The 23,048-nt window shown below is 41.2% G+C and overlaps 2 protein-coding genes and 1 long non-coding RNA gene across 3 annotated transcripts; all 3 read right to left on the bottom strand.

Moving 5' to 3' along the window:
• Positions 1-4,919: 4,919 nt before the first annotated feature.
• LOC148155221 (uncharacterized) lies at positions 4,920-9,726 on the bottom strand. The gene is made up of 3 exons (XR_015765503.1): positions 9,643-9,726; positions 7,204-7,347; positions 4,920-6,270 (listed from the first exon to the last, which is right to left on the bottom strand). It is a non-coding gene; the product is annotated as an uncharacterized LOC148155221 (long non-coding RNA).
• A 3,497-nt stretch (positions 9,727-13,223) lies between these two features.
• LOC106910872 (uncharacterized) lies at positions 13,224-16,502 on the bottom strand. Its single transcript, XM_088013282.1, has 2 exons — positions 16,398-16,502; positions 13,224-15,477 (listed from the first exon to the last, which is right to left on the bottom strand). The coding sequence occupies exon 2, from the start codon at positions 15,390-15,392 to the stop codon at positions 13,404-13,406; it is 1,989 nt and encodes a 662-aa protein (XP_087869408.1). The 5' UTR covers positions 15,393-15,477; positions 16,398-16,502; the 3' UTR covers positions 13,224-13,403.
• Positions 16,503-16,564: 62 nt separating this feature from the next.
• LOC148155222 (caspase recruitment domain-containing protein 8-like) lies at positions 16,565-19,668 on the bottom strand. The gene has a single exon (XM_088013292.1). The coding sequence runs from the start codon at positions 19,597-19,599 to the stop codon at positions 18,061-18,063; it is 1,539 nt and encodes a 512-aa protein (XP_087869418.1). The 5' UTR covers positions 19,600-19,668; the 3' UTR covers positions 16,565-18,060.
• Between the last annotated feature and the right edge of the window lie 3,380 nt (positions 19,669-23,048).

The following is a 23,048-nucleotide window of genomic DNA, read 5'->3' on the forward strand; positions in this document are numbered from 1 at the left end:
GAAGGATTATTTATCTCTTTCAACAAAATTTACCCAAATTTCACCAAACACAGCGAGAGCCCTGGGCCAGAAATAAACCTTCCTGCAGTAATGTTCCCATGGCAACAAGAGAGAGGAAGAGGAATTATTTTACAGGAAGTGATGAAATTGACTAATTAAAGTACTAACTAGTGCCTTAGTGATGGATGTCTGAGAGGTAGAATCACTAAAAGACATCATAAAAAGTACCAACGAAGAAGAAAGCGCTCACAGAGCAACATGCAGAACCTGAAACAGACAGATCCACTGTAAGGCACAGAGGAGGACCTGTGATGCTGTGGGTCTGTGGTTGGTTCTGATGGGGAAACAATGTGGGTTTGTTTGAAGAAATATTTTTTCAGTTCCTCACTTCATTAGTTATTGATTAAACAGAAACGTTTCAGGTTTTATATTTAATATTAAGAGGAAAAAAGTAAAATACCAAAGTGTCTTTGGATGTAAATTTTTTCTGCCCTCATATTAAGTTAAATCAGATTGTTTTTTTTTTTCCAAACTTCCCAATTAAAGTGTGAAGACAAACACTGGTTCTTAGTTCTCTTCATGTCTTCTGACCCGTTTCAGCAGCTTTCTACCAACCGGGCGTGAAGTGAAGCTGCTGTTTTCGCTGCAGCCACAGATCAACAACGAGCCAAGAAAAGCTGAACCGATCCGTCCTGCAGCTCTAAAAACAGGCAGCGCCGCGGCTTCAGAGACGCTTTAATTACAGGACGCCGTTTCTGAGCGCCACTTCAACACCGAGCTGCAAAAACAAAACCAACAGAGGCGGGAAACGCTGCAGGAATGCTGCTGTGCAGGGTAAACAACCAGCAAACTGGGAACAAGCTAACAGCTGCTGGAGTCAGGCTGCAAACTGATGTAGTTCAGAGAAACATTTTAAGTTTCAATCTGGATGTGGTGAAATCTGGACGGATTTATTTGGAATCATTTTTAATTAGTTATTATCTGCTGATATGTTTTTATTAACAAACCAAAACTCAAAGAAAACATTAATAGCATCAGATTGAAGTGTGAGCACAATTAAGCTAACTGGCTAATGCGCTCATAGCTTAGCTAATTTCTCTATTTAGCATTTCTTCGAGCTTTGAAAACAGAATTAGCTTCTCCTAAATTAATTTCTCCAGTTAAATTCTGAATTTATTCAGATGTTTAATAAACTTTTAGTTAAATAAAGTTGAAGTTTTGTCTCAGAGCAATAAGTTTGGACAGCAGTTATCTGAACTAAACGCTGTTTCAGTTCATTTACAGAAGGAAAACGGACCTGAAACAAAGATTCTGTGTTCAACCAGCTGAAGGGAAGCAGCTTTTTAACCCAGAGGGGTCAGAGGTCATGTAGCCTCTCAGCCATTAAAGCCACTGTTTGAGATGTGATGTCAGAACAAAGACGGCTTCCATGTTTGGACTGAAATGATTCTTCCAGATTAGAGCAGAAGAATAAAACCTCTTCATGACCTTCTGATGTTCAGGAACCAGAAAAACCTGGAAAAACCTGGAAACTTTAAAAACTCCAGCAGAGCCGCTTTCTACAGCCAACACAGAAACCAGATCAACATGACAACCAGCTCACCGTTACAAGCTAACGGGTCAGAACCACAGGCCCCGCCCCAAAACACCAGCTGTAATTCATCCAATCATCCGTCACACGCCGCTGGAAGCTCCGCCCCCTTTCAGGTTCATCATCTCCATGTTTTCATGGTCCAATAAGCAGCAGAACCACTGAATCCAGCACCGATAGAAAAACCTACAGGACTCCGATAATAGCCGCGGCTCAGACAGCGGTGGGCGGAGCTTAGCAGTCAGGACGCATCATCATCACCATCAGCAGCCATGATGGATCCATCAGAGAACGCGGCTCTACTCACGCGTTGCAGTACGGCTTCTTATCGTAGCCTTTGTAGTTCTTCATGTTCAGGGTCATCTTGCAGACTTCACAGTGGAAACATCCTTTATGCCAGTTCTGATGGAAAAACACAAACAGTCACATTATGTCTGATTATTGATCAGCTCTGATCTAAAATCCTCCTGAACCAAAACCAGCCGAGTCCAACAGTCGGATCGAGTCTTTCTGAGTCACACAGACTTTCTTCTGAAAACTTAAAGTCCTGCTCATCAACATTTCTCTGGTTTTCTGGAGGTCAGACATGATTTGTTCACAGTTATTGGATGAAAAGTATCACATTAACCTCAGTTTGACAGAAAACAGGATCTTTAATGACGTTTTCACTTTGTCTCAGTAGAAACAGGAATATCTGTGGATACTTGGTGTTTTTCTCTCCACTTTTCTATTTTATCACAATTTTCTAGAACCAACAAGATCCTGAAATGTTTCAAAGTGTCGGTCTGGACGGGGAAATATTCCACCATCTTGGAGCCCCGCTGGCATCCTTCAGCTGGAAGCTGCAGCTCCGAGTCGCCTTCAGCAACCGAACCGTCTCCATGACAACCGGTCACTAATCTGCAGCTACAGGAGGCTAACAGATGCTAACAGCTGCTAGTTTCTGTGATTTCTGGTATTTTTGAAGTGTGGCTATCAGTGTAAATGTAGTTTCTGCCAACAGGAGTTCCTGGATTTAAATAGATTTGCTCAGACTGGAACAGCAGCGGCTGCTCAGTCAGCTCCTTTGGCTCTGGCAGCATTCAGCTCAGATCTTCCTCCATCTGCTCCGGATCAGGATTATTCAAATCCTTAGAAAGTGACTCAGTTCTGTGTTGGAGATGTTAACACAGAGCTTTGACTGGTGGATTCATCCTCAGCTGACAGTCAGAGACGCTTTGGAAACAAAAAGTGATCAGAAATATTTCCTCAGATTATTTATCGTGTTTCTCTTCTGGACGTTTTCTCTCCAAGCAGCCAAAGTTTCTGTTAAAGTCTCTTGGTCAAAACGTCTCCAGACTCCTGAAGATCTCCTCCAGCTTCTTCTCTTGCTGCTCATTTTAAACCCTGACTGCTCCTGTTTCATGCTCCAGGCTCTATTATCCTGCTGATCAAATCATGTTAAAAAGCATAAAGAATCTCCCAATGCGGGTCAGAACCTCCAGACATCAGCAGACACCAGAACTCTCCAGGTTGGACTCGGACATGTCTCTGGTTCTTCAGTCATCAGTCGTCTCAGTGATTCAGCCTGGAGCAGCAGGGAAACCCAGACATCTGACACTCTGACGGGATTCCTCTGCTTCTCATGGACCGGTCCTGGAGCCAGACGGTCCTGCAGAAGGTTCTGGGTCTGTCAGTGGAACCTCCAGAGGAAAAGGTCCAGAAGGTTCTGATTCCAGACTCTGATGGATCAGGAGACCTTGTTGGTTCCTCTGTGATCCACTCTTCTTCTGCTGTCAGCTTCAGGAGGGTTTTTAAGAAAATAACAAAATCAGCAGTTAACCTTTTACTGCCCCCAGTGGGCATTAATGGAACTGCAGCTGCTGCCAACACATTTCTCCTCCTACATAAATCTCCCCTTCAACTGGAAATCACTCAGAGCGCCGAGCATCTTAATAACCGGACAGATGAATTGTTTTCTGCTGGGATCTGAAGAGAGACGAAGCGCTGAAGATGATCTGATCTGGAGGTTTTCTGACAGAAGGATCTGATTCTTTCCTCACTTTGACTCACCTGGTTTCTCTGCAGCCTCCTCTTTAAATCTCTGCCTCCAACAATCATTCATCTCAGAAAACAAGAGATTCATCTCCTCATTTCAGACACTCCTGGCTCCAAAAGGCTCTGCCCAGTGAATCCATGTTGAACCAGTTCAGACTGGTTTGTTCTGCTGGTCCCAGTAGGAACCAGGAGATGTTTGTTGGTTTGAGGATGAAAGTTGGAGGAATTATTCTGAGCGGCGCCGACATGCTGCTGTGTCATCTGAGCCTCAGAACAGACAGAGAACATGAAGCTGCTGAGATCAATTCATAATTTAACATCGTTATGCAAGAAGCTGCAGAAAAGTGTTGCACTGTAAAAACTAATTCAGAGTCTGTGATGTTTGGTGGTTTCTGCAGATATAATAATAAATCAACAGATTTAGTTACAAATTAATAATATTGTTCTTTATTACATATGAAAACTTTAATGATTTAAATGTAAAGTGATAAATGTGAACGTTATTGTAGATTTTCCAGAAAGGATAAATAATGGATGTTTACTTTCTGAAAACTTTAAAAATCTGGCAGGAATAAACATAAATTTCTTAATTTGAAAATCAAAAGTGCCAAATTTTCACGTTACAACCACAAATACCAAGTTTTAGTTTATTGCTGCTTTACCCCATGTATTAAATTCAATTATATTAATTTCCTTTAATTAATTTTTTCAACTCTTGAACTTCATTTTCTTCAGATCAAAATTTAACCTATATTGACGGAAATTTTCCCTTCACGTTTTTGTTTCCTCTTCAAAATGAACTAAAATGAACTTTTAACGGTTGATAATCTAATGTAATGTTTTAAACATCATTATTACTCCGTAGAGTCTCCAGCTCCCACCTTGTCCAGGCAGCTGACTTTCTCCGTGGGATAGACGATCTTCCCGCAGCGGGCGCACGGCGGGTTCATCCTCCGGACCTCCTCTGGACTCTCCGGCCGATAAAAGTCCGTTTGTTCCGCAGAGACGGAAAGAGAAAAAGCCGCTCCAGCTGGAGCGGAACCGTTTTTAAAGAAACGGAGCCGCTGAGAGAGAAGAGAGAGGAAGTGAGGCTGTTTTCTCTGAGCGGAGCTCCGAGGCTGGATGCTGCTCACACTGAGCTCAGGAGTCAAGCTGGAGACAACCAGCCGGAAGGAAGCCGGGCCCGGTCCTTTCAAAATAAGAGCGGAACCAAAGCCATTAAATGGAAGGAGAAAAATAAGCTAATTTACCAATGAATAAGTGGAATACAAATGACATATCAAAACACAGGTAAAGCTGTTTTTATGACTTTATTTACAAGTAATGTATAATAGTAGATCAGCTCAATTAAAACCAAAAACTGTCTAATAATATACAGTTTATTAGATAATTCACTGTCTCATAAACAGTAACTGAAAGTGTTCAAACGTTTTTTTCTGAAATTATGACATTTGATCAACAGCCTGGACTCTATGAGAGAATATTAACAATAAATGTTCATGTTTTCTCTTTTCACTCATCCAAATAAACTGTAAAACAGTTTCAATAAGTTTCACTGCAAACTGGGTCAAGCCTGAATTCTCCTCTATCAAGTCACAATAAATAATAATTAATAACTTTAAGAGGATTACAGTTCTTGCTAATATACTTTTAAAAATAATTTAAATAAATAAAGGATCAGCTGCAGCTGATCAGATTTAGACACATCACAGCGCTGTCGTCTAAGTGAAGATATTTTATGATTCACTAAACAAATGATTACCATCTCAACAATAAGTTTATTTTTCTTGCTACAATCTATTATATTATAAATTAAGCTACAATTTCAGGATAACAGGGAGATTTGTTAGTAACTTAAACTAACCTGAATATTTAAAAGTCTCTCATCTGTCTAACATAAAGTTTCAACCAGAGTTTTAATAGTTTTGGGCTTTTAATTATAGTTGAGTTTTATTTCATTGTGTCTTTTTATTTGTCTAATTCAATTTTAATTAGTTTTTTAGAGTTTACTAGTTTTTATTAGTTAAATATTGTTTAGTTCTAGTTCTAGTTATAGATTCAGTTTTTTTTTTTTTTTACTTTCGGTAAATTTTTCGGCGCAGAATCAAAAAGGTCAAATTATTTTACTGTGACTATGCAAACATGAATTGGGTAATGAAAGCTCAGCAGAAAATAGGAAATGAAAATATTAGATTTAAAATCATCAGTAACAGTTTGATTGCATCATTTCCTCACTGAGTCGTTTCCAGCAGCAGATAGAAAGACCAGAGCTGCACAAACATCAGAAACTGGATCCAAATGAAGCAACATGCAGCCTGGAAACGGCTGAACTGAAACATGGTTCATATTTCAGGATGAAAATGAATCAGAGAAAAATGATCAACTTTAAAAACTGAACCAAGTTCAGATCAAAACTCCATGAAGCCTCGAAATGGAGCCGAGTTACAATTTCATCTTCATCCATCCAAAGAGAAAAACATCAGATACAAAATGACAGACAGGAGGAAATAAACAGGATGGAAACCATTCAGGTCAAAGGTCATCATGATCCAGTCAGAGTCTCTTTAGACTCAAACTGCTGCAGCTTCTGAGGATCAGCAGGAAACGGAGACGATTCTCTTCTTTACAGAGATCATCAGATCCTGCAGAGAGAAGAAAGAATCAGAGATCAGATCAGTGAGTTTCCAGCTTCTCTCCAGCAGCAGCAGTCAGTGACGCAGCACATCCAGTAGAAAGAGCAGCAGGCCTTCAGTCGTGTTCAGAGCAGCTTCCTCTCTGCTCTCATCTTAACGTGTTGCAGTGAACACACTGAGCTCCAAGCTCACACACCTACACACACTTTCAGCATCCAGTCTGCTTCCTCTGCAGGTTCCACTCAAGTCCACAGTGGAAACAAACTGCTGAGAGCCTGAAGGTTCACTGCTGCTCCAACACTGGAGGGATGGATTTGCTGCTGCTGCATTTAGACACAAACTGCTGCTGATGAACAAACATCTGCTGCTGGACATCAGCTGACTGAGCAGCATGGAGGCTGTCTGTCCCTGAACACATCTGGATGAGACTGAGGACAGGAGGACACATGTCCACATGTGAGGACTGGACTGGAGCAGGAAGAGCAGCTGCTGACTAAATGAGTGATGGTTTGTGAAACCAGAGTTTCCAGTGGTTTCCAGGCTGCAGTCAGACTGATCTCAGAGCTGTGACCAACATCAACCTGATCAGCTGTTTCCTGTTGAACTGAGAGAACAAACAGATCTGAGATCAGATCTGCTGCTGCCACAGTTTGATGAATGAGGACCACTGTCTCTAGACATGCTGGACGGCTGGACGCTGGAGTCCAGCTGGACGTCCTGGAGACGTGGACACAGCAACAACACTCATCTTCACACCAACACAAACACAGGAACACAGCAAGCTGCTGCTGCTCTGATTGGCTGATTGCTGTCTCTGTGTCCAATCAGGAAGCCTGAACCACCGAGAAGCTGCAGCTTTACTGGGAACACTGGAGCTTTGATGGGAACTGGTTTAGTTCAACATGCTGACAGCAGCAGGACTCACTGATAACATTTACTTACTTTACATCATGTTTCAGCTGCTGAACATCTGATCTCTTCAGGTAGTCATTGTAGCTCAGGTCCAGTTCAGTCAGATGTTGGTTGGACTTCAGAGCTGAGGCCAGAGAAGAACAGCTGATCTCTGACAAACTGCAGTTCCTCAATCTGAATAAAGAATAAAAGATGTGAGCTGAAGCAACAGGATGCAGGTTAAAACTGAAATATGAACAAATTAATGATAAAAATGAAGAAAATTAATTTGACTGAATGTAAAAGAAACATGATGAACTGATGTTTAATATCTGATCCAGTAAAACTGGTTTATAGAGTCCAAACCAGCAGAACCAGAACATGTTATTATGACGTGTTGTTAGAATATTTCAGTCGGGCCTTCAGTGGTTCTGGTCGGGAATTAAAATGGACTTTCAGAACCAAAGTGAGACATTAGAGCTGTTAATGAAGCTGCAGTGGTGCTACTGTGTTCTAGTGGTGGGATAAGTATGTCAGACATGCATTCATTTTTTTTCACGGCTAATTTAAAACGCTGGGGTTAAAGTGGAGGGCACACTTGGCAGGCCCCTTAAAATTTCTGTGGAATTTTCTAGTTTTATTTTGTATAACACTCGTATTTTACAACTTCAATATGTTCTGCTGTTTAAAAGATTCACTAATTCCTAATTTTATTTAGTTTATACTTTAAAAGTTCATTATTGCACACAAACAGATCACCTTTATTTGCTAGTGTAGCAGAGTTATTTTTATTTATTTATTTTATTTTTCTTTATGAACCTTCTCAAAACTAATTTTCTTTGAATTGACATGTCTGTTATATATTATTTCTGTTTTATTTTGCTTTCATTTTTGGTTCATAGTGTGTAAAAAGCCATCCTCATCTATGAATATTTGTTTTCCTTTGTTTTTTAATTGTATTTTATTTTGGTGGGGAAGCTTTTATTTTCTTACTTCCTGCTTTTGCGTTATATCCGCTGCCCTCCTCAGTTCGCGCCAAGCTGCGCTGGGGAGAGGTAAGTGTACAGAGTTGTCTTTCATTTGTGTATTAAAATATTGAAAACGTTCTAGAAAATATGTTGTAAACTCGCATGTTATATATATTTAACTGTTTAACTGTTCATGTTTAGCGCAGCACTGTGCTGGGCATTTGTCTCCCACATTGGTGACAACCATCAAGTTTTCTGTATCAACGTGGTTATTTATTTTTTTTTCTTTAGGTTGGTTAGGGTGTTTGTGGAGAATCCGGAGCCCAGGAGCTGCTGTGTTTAAAATGTTCTTGTTTTGAACAGGAATAAAATTATCCTGAATCCTGATTCCGGTGTGGTTCTGACTTCCTGTTACCAACCGGTACACTAGTGCTACTGTCATGGTTGGTTCCACAGTTAATCATTAATTAGGTTAACTAATAACTAAGTTGTGCTCACTTTGGTATACATTTCTCTCATGACATATAAATGAGTCATAGCCTTATGTTACAGCAGTGGTTCCCAAACTTTTTCTGAGCCCCCCCCCCTTACAAACAGCTGTCTGGTTGAACGATGTGTGGGAGCGAAGGGGGGAGGATTCTTAGAGACCTCCTGTTATACTCAGCCCCGGTTCAAGACGAACAAGGGGGGAATCAACTTCTTTGAATCGTAGCTGAACACAGACAACACCAGTAGCCTACAGGCTACTTGTTAACAAGCTTAAGGTTCTGTATTGATATTAGCTAGTCATCCTTTAGCTAACATTACCTGCATCCAGCAGCTTTACTCAACTCAGTCGGTTAGTTTGGAGGGAAAAACTGTGAAAAGTTCTTTGCGTTTTGCTGGTTTGCTGCCGTGATTCTAACACAAACCTACACATTGATTCTACGTGGCCCCACATGGGCATGCCATTTAGGGCCCATGTGGAGCCATCGTGGAACCCGCGGACAAACCCATATGGGACCCATATATCAGCCCTCCTTTCCCCCACATGGGGCCAACCTAGGCATGCTGGCTGGGAGAGGACACAGATATGGGAAGTGTGGAAGCCTCTACTGTATCAAATTGACATAGGAATAACAGAGAGTTGGCCATTCTAAGGTAAAAACCCAGAACATACAGCGTTCATGTTTTTGTTTTTTTTTTCATCCAGACGGCTTCCTGTGGCCCCCCTGCAATGGCACGGCGGACCCCTAAGGGGCGCGCCCCACAGTTTGGGAACCTCTGTGTTACAGCAATATATATAGTCAGCAACGTTTCTTCCTTTCAAATAAATGTATTTTGTGTATCTAAACACTTCCTTGATCCGCCCTTAAGTTCAGTAAAATGAAGCCCAACTGCTAAGGAACCCGATGAGAAACGGCCGATAGAGCCGTGGAGCCCCGACAAGCCGCTGTGGGCGGAACTTTTATCCGATAGAAAAGTAGAAAAAGCTCCAGAGACCCGAAAGAGACACGGAGGAACATGGAGCTGCAACACTTACCTCTATTAACAAGACAAGGTTTTCCTGTCCATCTCAAAACGGAGTCTGAGCTGAAGGAGAACAAAGTTAGTTTCAGTTTCTATTTCAGTCACGTGACTTGTGAGTTTTCATGACTAACCGGAAGCGTCTAGAATCAAAGTTTGATTCGTGTGAATAAATATTTACTGTTAACAGTTCAGATAGATTTTATAGACCTAAAGAAAACAAAGCTAAAGTTTAAAAACCTTCATTATTTCTGTTTTAAAAGGTTCTGTAGTCAGAACAGTTAAACTACAGTTCCCATGAGCCTCTACGGGCATAACAAACCTGTTCAACATGGGCTCTTTGCACCTCAGCTTCCGCGTTCGGGGTAAAGCGGCTCGATTGTTTCCGATCCAATACAAATATCATTTACATTAGGTGCTTGCAGGGCTTGGCCAAGGTTTGTACATCGATCCGAAGCCCCAACAAGTCAGCTGGAGAAAGGTTTTAAGATGTTCGCCTCGTTATACATTCACTGACACGAAGGTGAGTTTTACTTAAACTTTGTGGCTAACATTAACGTTAGCTTATGCTAGTAGGCAATATTCTCGGACATTGTTCTTGTAAAATGTGCTATTTAAGTATCTAAACATTCTAACGGACAATGTATTTATCTTATTTTCAAGTATATTATGTGTGTTTATTGTCGTTAGTGTCACAGACTAACGGGGTTCGGTTACGGTTCGGACTTTTTACTTCCGAAGCCTGACGGAGCTCAACAAGCCTCATAGCTTGACAGTAGCGCAGCTCTGGTGTCAGAGATCTGGTTCAGCTGTTCAGGTTCAAAGTTGTTGCTTTTAGAAAAATATGACCGTGTTGCTTCATGTCTCCGTGTTATTTCGTTTTATTACCTTTGCATGTTTCTTGTGAAGAGCTCAGATAGGACGGTGTTTACAGCAGGATGTACAGGCGGATCAGTTGCTCGGCTGTCTGGCTCTGGTCTGCTCTCTCGTTCCCATAAACTCTTTCAGGCTGAATATAGAAGTGATTCCATGGAAATAACTCAGGGAGGCTCCTTTATTTACCATCCGTATCCCCGGTAGTTTTAGGCTGATCCGGAGTGAAGTGAAGGCTGCAAACTTTGCTGTGCGGCGTTAGCTGGTAGCGACAGATATTTACAAGCCATCTTCTTAATTCAGGATCGCTTGGAAATTAACGAAAACTTAAAAGCCCATTATATTAGGAAGACAACAATGTTAATAGTATTGTTTTTTTGCATCTGAAATACGACTTAGTCTTTTCTACCAGTCATGGTAACTGAAAGCGGAAAAAAGTGAGCCGCATTAGCTCCTGGAGATGTGACGTCAACGCCTTAGGTGCAAAGAGCCCATTGAGCAAATGGTAAGAAAGTGACAGTCACAATAGTTTTGCACAAAGAAAATAATAGTATGAATTGTGACATGTGCCAGAGAGCCTCATGTTAAAGTAAATGACCAATAAATCATCCAAAATTTGGGGTTTATCACGTTTTAAATTAACCACTGTAGAGGATAGTTGGTGCTGATTCCTTTCTGTACATTTTCTTACTTGTTCATAAAAATTCTTACTGTGTGTGGAGCTGCACAGTGGCTCAGATGGGCAGTTGTAGTGGTGTCTTGTAGCAAGAAGGTTCTGGGTTCGATTCCCCAGCCCGGTCTTTCTGCATGGAATTTGCATGTTCTCCCTGTGCATGGTGGGTTTCCTCCACAGTCCAAAAACATGACTGTCAGGTTAATTGGTGTGAGTGTGTGTGCATGGTTGTTTGTCCCGTCTGTCTCTGTGTTGGATAGATGGATGTTTGTGTGTGATATATTGACACGAAAACATCTACAAAGTACTACAAGGAGTGGAGCGGTCCACCCCCACCATTTACATGAGTGGGATGGCCCAACCACACAGCTTGTTGGCAAAAGATGTTAATTCAAATTAAAGTTGTTTCACCTGGAGCCCAAGGAGGAGGGGAGGAGAGTCAATATATCACAGTGTTACTAAAAATGTGATAATAAATAGTAATAAAATGCTCAGAGCTCTGGGTCAACATTGATCAGACGTTGATCAGACATCGGCATTTCAGTCATTAGATTTCAACCACAGAACAACATTGATTCAACGACAGTTTCAACGTAAGTTAATTGGTTAGAGTTTGATGGTTGATCCACCATCAGTTGTTGACTTTAGCCAAACATCAACCATTCTGACTATAATTCAACATTGATTTAACATTGTGTGCAATCTGGGAAGTGATTTGGGAGCAGCCAGGTACATTTACAGGACATGTTAATATGAAAGCGATTCCAGTAAGGTTCAACCACAGAGGTCAGAGGTCACGTCCTTTTGAAACGGGGATCCAATTGATTTATTATTGTTACGAGGAAAAAGTTAAGACATGTTTTACCAACAGGAGAATGTATGGGAGATAAAATGGGAGAATGATACCTCCTCTTGGCTTCTGCCTGAAGAACATACAAATGCCTGTAGAAACGGCACCAAACACTTTTGCATTTGAGAGACAGAAAAATGAAACTTAGAGCGAAATTCCTCATAATTCAGCAACAAGCCATCACTGTCATACAATTGGTCAGAATAATGTTACGAGTAAACCAGGAATGGATGGAAATTTAGAAAAAATATGGAAAGGTATAATATTCCAGAAAGATGCATTAAAAAATTGATGGATATAATTAATTTTAAAGTATTATTCAAAATAGAGGAAGCTAAACAGTTTTCATGTGAATTAATTAGAGTAGATTTTTTAATATAGTGAGTTATTTTTCCACACAAAATTAAATAGCAGTTTGTCAGTTTCTTCCTCGCAGCATAAATGAGTCTAGAGGCCTTCAGCCTTCGTATAGAGAAACATCTCTAACCAACCACTGATTAAGTCTTTTTTAGTCCTTAGAATTAGCAGGTCAAAATTTAGAGAGCTTCTCTTTTTTATCCTTTGTTTATTTATTCCTAAATAAACTCATTTTTAACTGATATGCCTTCAGTTGAGGCTATGGAGCAGTCCTTAACGGCCATTATTTCACATTTTTTAAGGTTAAGATAAAGACCGGAGGCTTTGGAGAAAGTGCCAATTTCCTAAAGAGCTGAAGAGATTTGGCTGTCATCCTTTAAAAATAAAGTAGTATCATCTGCTAGTTGTGTTAAAGTCACCACTTTGTCAGCAACAGTGATCCCTTTTAAAGGACTAGTTTTAATCTGATGGGCCAGAAGCTGGAACAGATGTGGGGAGACGGGACTGTCTGATTCCTCTGAGAGGCTGAATCTAGGAGAGGAGCCATTTCTTAATTTGATGGAGCTTTTACTGTTTTGGTACAAGGTTTTAATGATTGAATGGTCCATCACCATGGATGGAGTGATAAACTACCAAGATGGCTTAAATGAATAGACAGGCCTGATGATGTCACATCCGGGATTAGAGGAAGTACAATTATTTATCAATCCTTTTAAATATTATTAATACCAATATTAATATTTGTAATAAGACCAATCGCCTCGTGACCAGGATGTTAATGCTACTGCCTTAGCATTAGCATATCTTTAGCATTAGCAGCTGAGATGACAGTTCTAGCCTCAGGTTCTCTGTGTTTAATTGGCTTTGAATGTTTTTTTCATTTGTTGTAAACTGGTGTTACATCAATAAAGTAGCAAAACAAGTCAGGAAGATCAAATTATCCAATAAATAACTGTTTCTAAATAAGCGAAAACATGAACCTTAAAATATTACAACACAGAAACTTAAATTAATTCCAACCAGTTCACACAATTTCACAATAAGAGTCCACTAGCAGACTCTGCAGAACCGGTTCTGAAATCCCATCGATGATTCTGGTCCGGGTTTCCTTCAGCTGCTCGTCAGAAGGCAGACCCGGTTTCACTCTGTGAGCTAAAAGACAAACACGTCTCTCCCAAGCGCAGCAGGAGGTTTCCTTCTCCTTCACGCTCAGCTTAATGTTTCCAGTGATGCTGCTGAAAATCACCTGGATGGAGGTGAAGTAGCTGCTGTAGGATTCTGGGTCAAACTCTGCTTCTGTGGGCTGAACCAGAACCGATTCTCCTGCAGGACTGGTGGACAGAGAGTAGGTCTCCTCTGGACGCAGTTTGCAGTGTGGAGGAGCATCTATGAACGTCTCCAGTCCAAATAATTTCTTCCTGCTCCGCTTCAAATCCCGGATCACAACATTCCCTGGAAGAAGCAACAGATTGAGGAAGGAAGTGACATCAGGATCTGCTGGAGGTTTGTAGAACAGCAGAACCAAGGCTCGGACCGGGTCAGGAGGAGAATCTTCATCCTTGACGTTCCCAAAAGCAGAAAACCCTGTGATGCTGATGACGACGTGAGTCTCTGTGATCCTCTCAGGCCTGATAAACTCCACGCCTTCATCATGGAGGTGAGCGACTGACAGGAAGTGACATCGTCCTGTGGAGCGGACCTCACAGTGAGGCAGATGAAGCCGAGCCACAGACCGCTGCTGGCAGCTGATGTCAAACAGAGGTCCTGCAGGCTTCTTGCCATGTGGGCTCAGTAAGCTCCTGTTCCAGGGAACGACCCTGTAAAACACGTCTCCTCCTCCCATCATGTCAAACACCAGGCCGCTCACTCTGCACTGGTACCGGCCTGGACCGGAGCACTGGAACCAGCAGGTTTCATCATCTGGATCCCCACAGAAACCAGGAGTGAACTCCTCAGAGCTGCTTTGGAGCTTCATGGTGGGTAAACTAGCAGCTCTGGGTAAGATACTGACGTCTAACGGAGGATCCTGATGAACCAGAGAACAGAGGAGAGAAGGAGACGAGTTACTGCGGCCTCTTCTTCTCAAACCGGATCCTGAAGTCTGGGGAAGGTCAGTAGAGGCTGATCTGTTTGGGTCGGAGTCGCTCACATGTCCAACCGACTCCATTATTTCATCTTGGTAGTTTCTTGCTGTATCTGGTCTGCTGTATAGTAAGTAAGGCTGTAGCATGTCAGGAAGTGGTGGAGGCCTTTCTGTGGAAACGTTCTGACTTATTGGGTTTAAGGTGGAGATATTAAAATCCCCTGATGGCTGCCTAACTGTCCTGGAAGATCCCACATACAGACTTTGTGGTTCATCTTGATGAGAAGGAGAGAAGTCGAGTCTCAGCGAAGACGTATCTGCAGTGGATGGATAGGTTACAGTTGGAGGTGATACGTTGGTGAGCTGAATGACAGGGACGGATTGACTTAAATCTTGAAACATTTCTTCTAAATCTGCTTCAGGTTCCTCAGTTAATGGATTAAACATTCCTTGGTTGAAGGTTTCAGCAGAGGAAGTATCTGAGAGCAAAGTGTCAGGGTCAGTGAAGCTGAAGCTGTCGTGAACCATGTGAGGGTCACTGGAACAGAATGAAGTAAAACCATCGCTGCCTCCTCCTCTGTTTATCATAGAAACAGACCCGACTGGCTCGGTATCAGACTGTCTTGTTCCCTCATTGGTTTCTGTTATTTCCTCAGTTCCACTTCCTGAGAACTGATGGGCAAATGAAACACCAGGTAATTCTACTGCTGCCTGGGATTCATGAGATGCTTTAAGAGAAGACGGTTCGCCCAGGTCTGAGGATTCATCCCTCCTTCTTTCCACTGGACTGCAAATCTCAGACGTTCCCAACAATGTTTTAAAATTAAATTGACTTTTTTGATCTTGTGGTTCATGTTTAGATGTTTCTTCATCTTTTTTCATTGAATCTGGTGAATTGTCTTTAGCTGAAGCTTTTCGTCTTCGTTTCATCTTAACCTGTTTAGTGACTTCTTTCTAAAACCTGATGAGATTCTGGTCCCTTGTTTTCTTTTTCAAGCCTCAGATTTTGTTCATCCTAAAATATCAAAAACAGAAATAATGATGAGGGGGGAAATAGTTTTAAAAACATTTAAATGCAAAACAAGGAGGAGGCAAAACTCCATCAAGGAGAAATTTAGAGGTTTTTCTAAGAATAAAATAAAATGATTGTATTTAAACAGTTTTTTTTGCTTCTGATAAAATGTTCTAGTAAATGCTCTGCATGCATTTCACCTCAGTTAAACCTAATTTTCCAAAGCAGTGAGAAAATTGGCAACATTATTTACTGAACATGAACATCAGCATCGCAGAAACATAAAGACATTTGCAGAGATTTGGAAAACTCTTCTCACAAAAACCTCCATAAATGTCCTTTAATGTGACGAAGCTGAATGGAGTTGTGACGTAGTGGGGACCCGGATCTTAAAGAGACAGCAGCAGATGTGAAGAGCGCTCAGAGATCGTCTACAAACTGTGATGCTTCACTTCACGGTTTAATGAAGGCAGTAATAGCCTGTAGAGTCATCCCGGGTAATAAATCCCAGACAGTTTTCTTCTAATTATAAATTTAAAATGTTTTATAGCTTTTGGTGACATTTTTCCTTTCGGGAGCGTCACTTTACAGACGGTCCCTAACTGTGAACGCAACTTTGTTTCTACAGCCCAAAGTTTTTAAAATTCTCTTTATTATTAATTTGTAGCGTCTCGTTTATCTTCTGTGGTTGGAATCAGGAGAAATTAGAGATTCAACAAGAAGTTTTAGATCCTGGAAGGAAGAATCTGCCCAACACAGCCGAACCTTTAACTTCCCGTTTTTTCTGAACTGTCCGTTTAAAAAACTCCGTCCTCCTTTTACTGAAGCTGAGTTCTGATAGAACCGAACCGAGAGTCCGGACCGGTACTGAGAGAATCAGACATTTCTCTAAGCAAACAGCTGATAACAGTAATAATACTCACCGACATTACAGTCCCACATCCAGTGTCTCCACCATCAACTCCACGGCCCCTCCTCCTGTTTACAGTTTTTACTCTTTTCTTCCTTTCCCCCCTAACTTTTTTAATTTAACATCCTCTGATAGGTACTTTTTCTCGAACCTATATTAAAGAACCACAGACAACATATATGAATTTTAAGGCAAGGCTTTTGCAAAAGGAGAAATCTCCGCCAACAGCTTCTCCAGGCTGTTCACAGAGAGTTCTGATCTGCTTCCGCGTGAGCCCCTGTTTTATTGTCACAAGCAGAACAGTCAGGAAAACAACAGAGGTCATAAAACATTTAACCCAAACAAACCAGCAACTCAGTTCCAGGTGTGATATCTGATCTACGGTCTGAGCCCGGTTCAACTCTAGGTCAAACTGTCAATAAAGAAGAAGATTAACATCTTAAGTTAGGAGGTATTCTGGTTAAGAATTTAAGGTCTGAGAAACACAGAGTTAACTGTCTCACATGAAAATGAACAGACAGTTGTGACCTCCAGGTCAGTTTATACACACATAAGGAAGAGAACACTTTAGACTAAAAATCTTAACATTAGACTGAATATGAACAAAATGATAACAAAATGATAATACCAAAAATCTCTATCATCCTCTTTTTTTAATCAAATATCAATCAAGTCTCCACCTTCAATTAAAAAGCAAAACAATTTTAAGGAACTGTTTCATCTTCAAGCTGTATCTTTACAGTTTAAAACTATAAGCCTCAGTGGGACTTTTTAAAATTTTCCTTTAAACTTTTTTTTTTCTTTCACCTTCGCCAAATCAAAGCCATGTTGGTATTTAAAAATCTGGAAGAACGTTCTGCAGATCTGAAGTGTTGAGTCAGAATTGAATTTTTTGACTTTCCTCCTGACAACATTAACTGTTAACTTTAAAGTCACAACATGTTTTACTGGTTATAACAGAGATAATTTAGTGTGGAAATGTAGCTTTCTTTGGTTAGATGTAATGAAATACCTTTTCCATCCCTTGGTTCTTATGTCTTCCACTAGACCTCCACTGGTCTAGTCAAATCATGAATAAAGACATGAGACACATGAACAGGTCAGACTCTCAGTCTGACCTGTTCATGTGTTTTAATGTGGTTATTTATTCATAAAGACAGGAGCAGCTCTAAATATATTATCCAATAAATCTGATATTTAATGTAACAATGGCAGATTAAAATTTTAATCAGTTGATGAAATGTTACGGACAGTTCTAAGAAAATGAAGAACAAATTATAAAACATTAGTCTGAACTGTGAAATCTGCAGAACTAGATTATTTAACACCAGAGCTGTTTAAACTGAGGTTTAATTATGTTAACAGACACAGAAAAAGACGTAAAAACATTTTTAGATTTATTTCAACAGATCTGCCTCTGCGGTTGTTGAAACTAAAACACAGTGAACAGGTCAGAGGTCAGAGGTCAGCTAACATATTCCGTCCAACAATGAGCCGACTCTTCATTTATGTGATTAATTATATTTTTTATGTTCATAAGAAGTTACAGTCAGTTGCTGATCATTTTCTCTGTTTCTAATAAAAGCTAAAGTAAATATCAGTGTTTTGATTCGTTCTAAAGAAGTGAAATCAGCTGCTGAACCTTCTGGTTGATAAAATCCAGCAGAGGTTCTTCTTCACATCAGACCCAGATGTTCAGAGAGAAACGGGTCGAGCTCACAGAGGAACCGGATCATCTCAGAACTCGCAGCGGCTCCTTTCCTCCTCACCGTGTCGATTAAAACTCGACCTTTGTCTCCTCTGACCTTCTCCGCCTCCACCGCCTCCCTCTCAGAATCACTCAGGACTTTTTCCTTCAGCAGATTATCCATCAGACTCTGCAGAACCGGTCCAGATACTCCATCCATAAAACTGATCCTTATCTCCATCAGCTGCTCCTGTGGACTGAGGTTCTGTCGGGTCGGTCCACAGGATCTTCTGACTCCAGCAGCAGAAAGACAAACCCGTCTCTCCCAGACGATGCTGGAGCTGCTGTCCCTCAGAGACAGTCTGATGAGTTTCATCATCTCCTCATAAACCACCTGGAACTTTGTGAAGTAATTGTCATAGGATTCTGCATCAAACTCTGCCTCTTTGGGCTGAACCAGAACCGAGTCGCCTCCAGGGGAGGCAGACAGAGAGTAAACCTGATTCGGCTGCAGTTTGCAGTCTGGAGGCGTCTTCAGGAAAATTTCATTATCGTCTAATTTCTTCCTGAAATGCAGCACTTTGCTAAAACCAACGTTCTTTGGCAGCATCAACACATTAATCTCATGTTCTGACTCAGGATCAGCTGGAGGTTTGTAGAACAGCAGAACCAAGGCTCGGACCGGGTCAGGAGGAGAATCTTCATCCTTGACGTTCCCAAAAGCAGAAAACCCTGTGATGCTGATGACGATGTGAGTCTCTGTGATCCTCTCAGGCCTGATAAACTCCACGCCTTCATCATGGAGGTGAGCGACTGACAGGAAGTGACATCGTCCTGTGGAGCGGACCTCACAGTGAGGCAGATGAAGCCGAGCCACAGACCGCTGCTGGCAGCTGATGTCAAACAGAGGTCCTGCAGGCTTCTTGCCATGTGGGCTCAGTAAGCTCCTGTTCCAGGGAACGACCCTGTAAAACACGTCTCCTCCTCCCGTCATGTCAAACACCAGGCCGCTCACTCTGCACTGGTACCGGCCTGGACCGGAGCACTGGAACCAGCAGGTTTCATCATCTGGATCCCCACAGAAACCAGGAGTGAACTCCTCAGAGCTGCTTTGGAGCTTCATGGTGGGTAAACTAGCAGCTCTGGGTAAGATACTGACGTCTAACGGAGGATCCTGACTGCATGAGGGACAGCTCTGAGACAAACAGGAGGAGGATTTTATCCTCTCATTTATCTCTAGGTGTTGTAGCTGTTCATGGAGGTCGGCCGTCTGGGTTTCAGCAGGTTTGATGTTTTCTGATCTGATCAGAGGTTCAGTTACATCAGGGAGAGTTTGATCAGCAGCTGGTTCGATCTCCACAACTTCACTGTCTAATGTGGTTCTGCTGCTGATCTCAGGAAATGGATCCTTTTGCCGGTCACTGATTAAGTCAGTATCAGATAGCATGGTTAAACAAGGCAAAGCTCTGGGCTCATGGTTTTTCAAAGATCTGAGTTCAAACTGAGAACCTGGACTCATCCAAGCCATTCTAGAACGGGATCTCCTTTTATTCAGAGTTCCTCTACATATTGGTCGTTCAGAATCATCTCCATCATAAATCCATGATGGAGATGGAAAAGATGATTCTCCATCCAAACGTCTTGGAGGAATTGAGTTATAATGTGCATTATAAGACTCATAATACGTTTCAGTCATCCTGTCTGGTTCTGTTGCCGTTTTGCAGCAACAGAACCAGGAGAACCTGTTTCCACGTTTGTCTTTGGTTTTAGGCATTTCTGTTTTCCTTTGAAAGTCCAATCAGTGAATCCAGATGAATATGAATTTATTTTTAAAATTATTTTTTAAATGATTCTTTCATCTTCTTTCTGGCTCCTCTGTTAACGGACCTGGGGAAAGAAAACAACATAAATCATCTTTGTCCAAATTAATATTTTCATCGTGTCATTTCCACATCCAGATGGTCAGAAGACAAAATATAAGAAAATAAAATCTAATTTTAAGTTTAATGAGTGAATTATTGCTTATTTATGTAGAAGAAGAACAGATTTGGAAATCCTGCATCTTTGTCCAAATGTGTCCATCTGTCCTCTCTGGGACTTTGATATGATGAGACAAACTGAAAATGTTCTCCAGGAATCAAAAACATTTAATGTTTTACATCTTATTACAGAATCTGGACCACATTTAACATCTTGAGTTCAAAACTTCTAACACCAAGAATAATCAAATATTTTTCTTCAGCGTTAAACAAAAGGAAAAAAAAAATTATTCTTTAGTTTCCACCAGAGGGGTCAAAGGTCACGTTAACCAAATTAGATGAAGAAACTGCTGGTTTGAACTGCAAGTTCCTGAATAGGATTTATTTTAACAAATGACTGTTCACTTTCATAATAAACACTTTAAATACTTTTTCTTACGCAAAAATCCATTTGTGTTAAAAACCAGACAGAAAGGTTCAAAGACCTTTTTACATCGTTTACAAATGTATTAAATTTGAGTTTTTTGGGAAAATGCTGCAACCAAAATTAAGTGTCTTGGTTTTGATTTGTATTTTCTTGATGTTTTACTGTGAATTTAGTTTTTTTTTTAAATAAAACTTAATTTTATTTCCTTATTAATCTTCCTGTGATTTTCTGATTGTTATGAAGCACTTTGGTCAGCTGAGGTTGTTGTAAATGTACTTACAACAACTTGTCTTACATAAAATAAATAAACAAAGACAAACTCAAATATGCATTATGAGGTGAGAAGAGGCCTGCACCAAACATATCGGGAGCCGTTTGGTGCATGCCGTTTGGTGCATTTGGTGATGCACCAAACGGCTCCTGATGCACCAAACGCACCAGGAGCCGTTTGGTGCTTCCTGTTGCACCAAACGCACCAGGAGCCGTTTGATGCCTCCTGTTGCACCAAATGCATCAGGAGCCGTTTGGTGCATGCCGTTTGGTGCATTTGGTGCATGCAGTTTGGTGCATTTGGTGAGGCACCAAACGGCTCCTGGTGCACCAAAAGCATCAGGAGGCAGAGAGTGAACATGAAGAACGAGGACGGAAGGAAGAAACAGAAACTTTCTAAACTCTGTGCTCTAGATCTGCAACACCTGCACAGAGGAGCTCAGGCAGAAAATATGAGGTCTAAACATTAAATCTGTCAACAGCTGACAGAGAATCAGACCCAAAACTGTGAAAATAAACAAACTAATGTTTAACTCTGAACAAACAGCAGGCTACATTCAATCAAGCTGAGCTTTTCTGATCGACTAGATGCCAGACAGCGGAGGCCTTCCTGCCTAAAAGAAACAAAACACAATGGCAGTGAAACAGGATCAAATAATCACAGGTACAACCCAGAAATCATGAGGACTTAACCCTGTCCTGCTGGAACCACCACAGGAAGCAATCCAATCTGAGTGTTGCACTGAGAGGTGTGGAAGGAAAACTCATCAAAGTTGGCTGTACCATAAATAAAGGTGATTTAATAGGCCTCCTTCAGCACAGCATCGTTCCCTCATGAGACAAAATGGCAGATTTCCCATCAGTCTTTTAGTCTTTCAGTCTCCAAGCTAGCAGTCTCTATACTGTTGTCCCCGCCTTCTTTATTAACTGCCCAGCCAATCAAACTCCAGCAAACATGACTCCTTCTATTAAGAGCTGGGTTTGAGACGGGCCTCCTCCTTAGTAGGTTCCAAGATGGCTGCCACAAGGACACACCCAAAAAGGTAACAAACATTTCACAAACAAAAGGATCACATACACACATTCTAGAACTTAAACGTTTAAGAAAATCTTGTTGCTTCTTAACACTGAGTCAGGACTCATAAAAACCTAACAGATGAATGTTCAAAGATCTGAGTCAGCAAACAAAACTTCAGCTCCTCCTTGTCCAACATGGCGTCTGAAGGGCCGTCTGACCCGCAAACATCAAGATACCAACCAGACGTCAACATCATAACAGCTGCAGAAACTAGAAAGGCAACAGGAGCATCAGCATTGTTAGCCATTTAAAAAAGAAAACATTTATTCAGAGCAGCATTAGCATTATGCTAACCAGAGCAACGTAACCATCAAGTAAACCACAAAGTTCAGAACTGATCAGAACATCATGAACAGAGGAAGTAACTAGAAAAGAGCAGAGCAATATGGAAACTAAAAGTGGTAAAACACAGAAGCTGAGCAGCCAGCTGCAAAATCCTCTGTTTTGTCAAACAAGATGGAAAATTCGGTCTTTCCCTTGTTCGCCATTATCAACTTCATCACCATAGTGATACAGACTTCCTGTCATTGGTAGATAAAATATTTCCAGCCGCCAAAAGCAATGAACTCAGCAATGCTGATTGGCCAAATGTTTGTTTTTTCCCCATAAACCTCAAAACCAGAGCCACTTAACATAAATATACAGATTTATGTTCAGATTCATGTATCTATACTCAGCATCCTCCTTCGTTCTTATTGCTCATCTATTTTTACCTTTAGCATCTTCCTCTAAGGCGTTCTCCCACACCGCAGCCTCCATCACTCCGTAACTCCATCAATCCGTAACTCCATCAATCTGTAACTCCATCAATCCGTTACTCCATCAATCTGTAACTCCATCAATCCGTAACTCCATCAATCCGTAACTCCATCAATCCGTAACTCCATCAATCCGTAACTCCATCAATCCGTAACTCCATCAATCCGTAACTCCATCAATCCGTAACTCCATCAATCTGTAACTCCATCAATCCGTAACTCCATCAATCCGTAACTCCATCAATCCGTAACTCCATCAATCCGTAACTCCATCAATCCGTAACTCCATCAATCCGTAATTCCATCAATCCGTAACTCCATCAATCTGCTCTTGGTTGATGTTTCTGAGGGAAGGAACAGGATTCAGCCCGGGAACCTGTGAGAACGAAGCCATTTGCTCTGCCGCCCTTCAGTAAGTCACCTGACTGTAATCACCTTCCTGTTTTTCTGAAACCTGAGTTGTTT

This window comes from Poecilia mexicana, unplaced genomic scaffold, assembly GCF_051168715.1.
Source record: "Poecilia mexicana isolate PSO_F unplaced genomic scaffold, ASM5116871v1 scaffold_15, whole genome shotgun sequence".
NCBI lineage: Eukaryota > Metazoa > Chordata > Actinopteri > Cyprinodontiformes > Poeciliidae > Poecilia > Poecilia mexicana.

What these genes read in the sequence shown, in the direction of transcription:
- LOC106910872 (XM_088013282.1), bottom strand. Translation starts at nt 15,392, where the DNA reads ATGAAACGAAGACGAAAAGCTTCAGCTAAAGACAATTCACCAGATTCA.
- LOC148155222 (XM_088013292.1), bottom strand. Translation starts at nt 19,599, where the DNA reads ATGGCTTGGATGAGTCCAGGTTCTCAGTTTGAACTCAGATCTTTGAAA.